The sequence below is a fragment of the Triticum aestivum genome, chromosome 7A, assembly GCF_018294505.1.
Source record: "Triticum aestivum cultivar Chinese Spring chromosome 7A, IWGSC CS RefSeq v2.1, whole genome shotgun sequence".
Lineage (NCBI taxonomy): Eukaryota > Viridiplantae > Streptophyta > Magnoliopsida > Poales > Poaceae > Triticum > Triticum aestivum.
The window spans coordinates 175,011,253-175,019,055 of record NC_057812.1 but is presented as its reverse complement, the minus strand read 5'-3'; the positions used below and the strand labels follow the sequence as shown (position 1 = coordinate 175,019,055).

Below are 7,803 nucleotides of genomic sequence, written 5' to 3'. Positions count from 1 at the left end.
CCATACAATTTTTATATGCAGTTCTATAGGCCCATAATGCACCATCAAGTTTCTTGGACCAATTCTTTCTAGATATATTAACCGTTTTTGAAAAATTAATTTAAGCTCTCTATTACTCAGTTCTACTTTACCACTAGACTGTGGGTGGTATGGAGATGCAATTCTATGATTAACATCATACTTAGCAAGCATTTTACGAAAGGCACCATGAATAAAATGTGAACCACCATCAGTCATTAAATATCTAGGGACTCCAAACCTCAGAAAAATAATTTCTTTAAGCATCTTAATAGAGGTGTTATGATCAGCATTACTAGTTGGAATAGCTTCTACCCACTTAGTAACGTAATCAACAGCAACTAAAATATGTGTATACCCATTAGAGGAAGGAAACAATCCCATATAATCAAAACCCCAAACATCAAATGGTTCAATAACTAGTGAATAGTTCATAGGCATTTCTTGACGTCTACTATATTACCAATTCTTTGACATTCATCACAAGACAAGACAAACTTACGGGCATCCTTGAAAAGAGTAGGCCAATAAAAACTAGATTGCAATACCTTGTGTGGTGTTCTATCTCTAGCGTGGTGTCCACCATAAGCCTCGGAGTGACACATGCGTAGAATTTGTTCTTGTTCATGCTCAGGTACACAACGTCTAATAACACCATCTACTCCTTCTTTATAAAGGTGTGGGTCATCCCAGAAGTAATGTCTTAAATCATAGAATTTTTTTTCTTTTGCTGGTATGTGAAACTAGGTGGTATAAATTTAGCAACAATGTAAGTAGCATAATCAACATACCATGGAGCAGTACGAGAAGCATTTATGACAGCTAATTGTTCATCAGAAAAGCTATCATCTATAGGTAGTGGGTCATCAAGAACATTTTCTAACCTAGACAAGTTGTCTGCAACAGGGTTCTCAGCTCCCTTTCTATCAATAATATGCAAATCAAATTCTTGTAGCAAGAGAACCCATCTAATAATTCTTGGTTTAGCATCTTTATTTTCCATAATCTCCCTAATAATAAAGCACGGATTGAGTCTCCGGGTTCTCCGTCACAATACGCTTTCTTCTCATGTCATAAATACGCTTTTGCGATTTGTATAGATAAAATTTCTTTATAAACAAGGTGGTACTGATAATTTGGGGATGTCCTATACAACCAATTTGATATCCATCGATAGTGCAACCTATATATCTTCCATGCAGGATACGTTTCCCGTCCTTTCCTCGAGAAAAAAAACCAGCAAGAAACTCAGAAAAATACGAGACCGACCCGACATCTATTAGCCTTCCTGACGCCTACATAAACTCACGATGGGAGGCGATGCCGCAAGACGTGCGTTCATGGTGGTTGTTCACATCGAAGTCCGACCAAGCCCGACGGCGACCGCCGCGCGCGGTAGGAAGACCTGTGGGCGTGCTCGTCTACAAGATGGTGTTCGGCCGCACGCCGTTCAAGGGCAAGAACTGCAAGGAGACGTTCTGGAATGTGCTGCACAGGGAGGTCGAGTTCCCGGGCGACACCCAGCGCCGGATGCCGGAGCTGACCGACCTCATCTCGCAGCTGCTGCAGCGGGATCCCGCGAGGCGGCTCGGGTACGCCGGCGGCACTGACAAGATCCGGGTGCAGCCGTTCTACGCCGGGATGGCATGGGACATGCTCGCGGATGTGACCCACCCGCCCTACATCCCGCCGCCAGCGGAGGACAACGCAGCCGACGGCGAGGGCTTCGACGTGAGGGACTACTTCAAGAAGCTCCACCAGTCGCCGGCACCGCCGCCTCCAGAGTCGGGCTCGTCGTCCTCGTCGTCGTCGGACTTCTCGTCGGTGTTCTGACTTGTATAGCTTACATGGCCGGCCATGTGGATGTGGTAGTCGACTTGCTCCCCGGTAGATTGCGGTTCCGTAACGAGCCAACAGGGTGCCTGTGCAGGCAGTGGCGCAGTGCAAACGTTGAGAACAGGGGCGTGATGGTGTAAATAAATTCGGTGTAGCGCTGTTTGAGATGCGGAAGCAATTTTCAGAGGTGCACGGTTTAGTTGAGGGTCCAAGGCCTTTTTTGCTCTACTTCAGCCATGATGAATTCACGAGGGGGTTCTGAACTTCTGATGCAAACCGTGACTTTTGCTATTGCTTCATCTTGTGTGATTACTGAATCTTCTGATGCATAGTCTTTGTTGCGCTCGCCGAGGCCAAGAACGAGTACAATCTGGGCGGCTCCTTGGTGGCAGCCTTGTGAGGCAATGTTTGGGCGAATCAGTTATGTGTCTCGTCTCACGGTCATGCTGTGCCACGGCAAGTTCCATTGGCCGGTCTCGGGACCAAGTACAGCGTACTTGAGTTAGTATTGAATCTGTCCTTGACAAACCTGATGATGATAGAGCTTGTCGAGATCACCATTGTCGACGCTCCTGCACCCGATCTGCTCAATTGTTCGGTGTTGTGCCAGAGATCGTGTTCCTCCTTGCTCCAAAGCTGGGAAGGCAACTACTCGGCCGATCCTGATGTTTGTGTCCTTCACGGACTCAACGTAATTTCCAGCTGCTATTTACTGCCGATCCAAGGGCCTAATAAAGAGGATCATGTCGATTGAGGTAGCAACAAAAGCTACCTCCATGTGTGGTTGAGGGCGTGGGGCCTAGCGTCAATGCCATTGGTGGTATTCTGGCCATGGCAGACACCCACATTATCGTCGATGCATGCATTATGGGCGGGCCGTAGAAGCGGACGTGCCGCGGGGCGGTAGCTCGCGGTCTGTCGGATTTCGGGTTCTGGCAGACCCTTGAGGTTCGAACACTGGGGTGCACGCGGATATTTCACTTTCTACCTACCTGCACCCCTCCGCCTCGCTGATATCTAAGCTATGGAAAGAACAGCACAAGAGACACAGGGTTTATACTGGTTCAGGCCACCGTTGTGGTGTAATACCCTACTCCAGTGTGTGGTGTGGTGGATTGCCTCTTGGGCTGATGATGATGAGCAATACAAGGAAGAACAGCCTCGCGAGGGTCTGTTCTTGGCTGGGGGGATGAACTGCTAGGAGGAGTTCAGTCGCCCTTCTCTCTCTTTGTGTGTGTGATGCTACTCGATCCGATCCTAGCTAGTTTCTCTCTTGGCTTCTAGATTCTCCCTTCTTGATTTCCCCTCTACCCTGGGGGTGGCTAGTCCTATTTATAGGCAAAGGCCCTGGTCCTCTTCCCAAATATTGAGCGGGAAGGGCGCCAACAATTGGCCATTTTGAAGGGGAACATCTGGTACACTTATCCTGACTAAAGTTGGTCCTCGCCTGCCAAAGGCTCTGGTGGTGACGCTGGCTTGGGCTCCACAATGACTTCCTCCCTGCCGTTGGACTGGTCTTGGTCTCGTTGCACCAAAACGGGTGCCTTTTCTTGATGCTCTCGCCTGCGCTTGCTCCCTTTGCACCAAAGAGGAAAGGAGGACACTGCGCGGCTAGCGCCCGCCTGGCGCCTTTGGTCGTCATGGCTTGCGTCACGGGCACCTCGTGAGGTACCCCGCCTTGATCTCTCCGCCTCCTCGCGAGCCAGCCTGATGAGGCCGTGCTTGAGGAAGTTCTGTGTCGTCCGCCCCGTGAGGCTTGGCACCTCGCGAGGGTCTTGGGTCTGTGTTGATGAAGATGGGCCGTGCTGGGCCCCCCTTTGAGCCACGCCGCAGGCCGCAGGCAGGCAAATCTGGGGACCACCGTTCCCAGAACGCCGACAGTAGCCCCCGGGCCTAAGGCGCGCCCGGACTTGGCCATGCAGGGAGGCGAAAGGGCAAGAGAGAAGCGCCGCGGGCCCTAACAGCCTGCGGCCTTGGGCGCCGCGTGGCGGATGATTGGACGTGGGTGGCATTGTTCCCCCACGCCCCCTTATTTTGCGCCATGCTAGGCGGACTCGTAGTCGTACACAGCCGCTCCCCTTTCTGTTGCTCGAGCGCCCTCTGTCCTTCCTCCTCTCGAACTCCAGCTTCTGTTTTCAACCCAATCTCGAACCTTCCCCTCCCCTTCTCATCACCATGGCTCCGACGAAGAAGGGAAGAGGGAAGAAACCCATGCCTCCGCCTTGCTCGCCGCCATTGGTGGCCCCCGCCGAGGGCTTGGGCAAGGTCAGCTCGGCTCTTACCACTATCTTCCACGAATGCGGGAGGACGACGGCCTGGCCCGCGTCCCACTTCTCCATCGACAGGATAGTCACCGAGGTCCAGTATTTTGCCGACGCCCTGTGGGCGGATCTGGTTCCCCCCTTTTCTGATTTCTTCAATGTCGTGCTTTCCCACTATCAGATCCATATGATGCATCTGGGTCCTGAATCCATCGCCCTCCTTTCGGTCTTCGCCTTTGTTTGCGAGGCAATGATGGGCATCCTTCCTTCGGTTGCCTTGCTGCGCCACTTCTTCTCTCTGCGCCTTGTCGACCCTACCCAATGCTGGGCGTGCGTGAGCTTCGTTGACGCGTCTGAGACAGCGGCCTCAGGGATTGACTTCAGGCTCCCTCTGCCCACGGCTGGGTTCCGTGAGCGGTGGTTGTATGTGGATGCAGGGGTGCCCAGCCCCCTGCTATCGGAGCCAACTTTGCCTGCTGTCCCCAATTCGGGCTGGGGCCAGGAGATGATTGAGAGCCCCGGCTCGTCTTCGTCTGGCACCGCTTCACGTTCTTGAGGTCGCTTGGCGTGACAGCGTCCAAGGTGGTGAAGGAGTTCCTGCTTCGCCGCATTGCTCCTCTCCAATGCCACTCCCGCCAGATGTGGGCCTTCAGCGGGCGTGATGATCGTATGAGGCTCCAGGAAGAGGACCTGACGCCTGAAGTGCTGAGGACAGTGCTCATGATCCTGACTGGGGACCCCAACCCTGGCAGCATCCAGCAGGGAGGGGCCTTGCTGTACCTCTGCCAGAACAGGGGCGATTTTGTGAATCAGATGCCTATCTTTGATGAGTGGGGGCCGCGCCCCGCCGGCCTCCGGGGGCCTCGCGAGAACCCAGTGATGGTGACTGCCCTTCCAGTCAGCCAAGGCGACTCTTCCTCGGGTGGCGGAGCAGGGGGGCGTGAGGTGCGAGAGGCCGAGGGGGCTCCCGGTGAGGTGACAGCGCCAGGCGATGCTCATGAGGGAGCATCTCTTGGGGCCCGTGCCGCTGAGGCTGAGGGCGGCAAGCAGGTGCCCTCAGCGCCTGCGGCTGAGGCCCCTGAGGCTCCAGTCGCTTCTCTTGGCGAGGCGACTGGCAGTGCGCATCAGGCAGGCGCCCTTGACGCAGATCGCCTTGACGCTTCGTCCTCGTCGCAGGTTGATCCCTGCGCTCAACTCTTGGGCCGCTTTCGCATGGACTTTGAGGCCCTCCGGAAGAGAGGGAGGCCCTGGGCGACGATTACCCTTGTCGCCTGCTAAAGCGTAGGAAGTACTTCGCCACTGATGAGTAAGCCTTCTCCTTTCCAGCTCCCGATCCTTCTGTTGCTTTTACTGATCCTTGCTCCACAGGCCGCTTCCAGCCGAGCTCGCGAAGATGGCTGAGGTGTCGTCCCCCTTGGCTTCGTTCCCTCTACCGTTCTTAAGCGCTCCGAGCAGCAGAGCCCTTGTGGTGAGGGCGATCGGAGAGGCAAACCGTCCCGAGGCGCATCGAGGCCCTGCGCACCTCACGATCCTCCTTCGCGGGCCTTCTCGTGGCATAGCCAGCCTACCGTGGGCTTCTCGCCTGGTTGTGGACTACGACTGGCTGAGGCGCTCCCTGCGCTCTTCATCTGGGGACGGGCTGGCTCCAGGCCGGGCTTCTGGCATGGCGTACCCGGCCGTCGCGAGGGTGCCAGCCCCCAGCCCCCTGCCCGGAGGGGTAGTGCTGATACATGGCCCCCGGCGCTTGCTTGGGGCAGATGATGGTGTGGAAGACGTGCTCGAGCGCGCCTGGGAGCGTCGCGCTCTTCGCCAAGGATTCCTTCGAAGGGCGGCTGACGCGGTGAGCCTGCTTGGTGAGGAGCTTGCTGATGAAGACGCGCGCCTTGAGGCCGAGGGCCTGCGCCTGGCTGCAGAGAGGCGTGAGCTGGAGGGCTCCATCGCCCTTGCGCGCCATCAGCGCGATCTTGACGACGAAGAGGCCAAGGCATCGCTGGTGGCCTCTCGGGAGGCCCGATCTTGGGCTGTTGAGGAGGCCCGGGAAGCTGACCGGCGGCGAGAGGCGGCGGAGGAGCAGGCTCGGGAGCTCCTGGCCCGGTGCCACTCACTGGAGGAGCAAGTGGAGCTATGCGAGGCAGCCCTCGTGTCGATGAAGGTGGCCTCTGGCGACCCAGCAGAGCTCCAGAAGCGTGAGGAGGCACTGACGCTGGAAGCCGCCGAACGTACCCACAAGTACGAGCATCTGGAGACGAGGGAGCGCTTGGTGATGCAGGCGGAGGATGATGTCACTGCACGGGAAGCCCGTGTCCTGGAGGAGGTCGGACGCCGGGTGGCGATGGCGCGCTTGGACCTCGAGCGCGAGTCCGAGGAGAGACTGGGGTTGATCCGGTCCGAGGCTGAAGGTAGGACTGCTGCCTTGAGGGCCAAGCTGGAGGAAGCGACGCGGCGGGCCGATGCTCTTCGGGACGCCCTTGAAGTAGCGCAAGGGGAGTCAACCACCTCCCAGGCCGAGGTGCTCCTTCTTCGCCATCGGGTGGAGGAGGCTGAAGCCATCGCGCGCCAGAATGCGGACGAGATACGTCAGCGGCGGATCCTGGAGCATGAGCACGGCCCCATGCTCACCACACTCCGGGAGAGAGCCAACACAACCTTGGGCAACATCTACGAGGCGGCTGTTAGCGAGCCGCACATAGTCAACTATGCCGGCAACCTTCAGTTCTTCACCGACGTGGTGACGCAGCTGGAGGCGCGGTCGGTCAGGGCCGACAGGTTGGTGGAGGGGAGGAGCCGCGCCCAGCTCGGGCGCGCCTTTTCTCGCATCTTCAGCCATCTCCGAAACATGGATCCCCACTTCGATTTCGACGCTGCCATCGCCCCAGTCCCCCAGGCCGTCCGAGACGACCTGGCGCACTGGGTGGAAGACAATGTGGATGCTCTTGTCAGGGCCTTCACTTCAGACGATGATGGCGTGATCGTGGATGCCGACGAGGGTGGTGTGGTGAACGGCCCTGACGCCGCTGGCAGCGACACAGACAGCGATGGTGACACACCCTAGCTAGTCATGCATTAGAGTGTTGCATCATGTTTACTCTTTCATCAGAAACTTGAAATGGGGATCTGTGAAACCCTCAGAATCATTTTGAAAATGACCCAAATAAAAATTTCTCCAAAAGGGTCCAAGAAAATGCTCATGTTGCTCTCTGAAAATATTGGGCAGAGATAATAATCAAACCAATATTTTTAGTGGCTCATGGACATTTATTTTGGGCATTTGGAATTAATGCATAAATATTTGCATTGGAAATATATTTCTATATATATTAATATATGTCCAAATATTATGCCAATTATAAAGGAGCTCTGGAATAATATATCTAGCCCCTGCAAAAATTGGCATAAGTTAAATAAATGATTTAATATATTATTTAAATCAAAACAAATGTCAGAAATTAGAAAACAGAAAAAAAAATAAAAGGGAGAAGCTTACCTGGGCTCCTCCCTGTGCAGCCCAGCCAGCTGGCCGGCCCAGCCAGCAGGCGGCCCAGCCCGTCTCCCTCCTCTGTCGTCTTCGTCCCGACAGAGGGAGGGGAGTGTGGCCGGCGCGCGCGCGCGCCACCGCGCCACGCCACCTCTCTCCCTGCCTGCCTGCCCTCCCCTCCTCGCCTCGATGCCCCTGGACGACGCCACGCCT

The 7,803-nt window shown here is 55.4% G+C and overlaps 1 protein-coding gene across 1 annotated transcript; it reads left to right on the top strand.

Moving 5' to 3' along the window:
- Positions 1-1,446: 1,446 nt before the first annotated feature.
- LOC123154626 (serine/threonine-protein kinase UCNL-like) lies at positions 1,447-1,851 on the top strand. The gene has a single exon (XM_044573311.1). It carries the CDS (start codon positions 1,447-1,449, stop codon positions 1,849-1,851), a length of 405 nt encoding a protein of 134 aa, XP_044429246.1.
- The last annotated feature ends 5,952 nt before the right edge of the window (positions 1,852-7,803 follow it).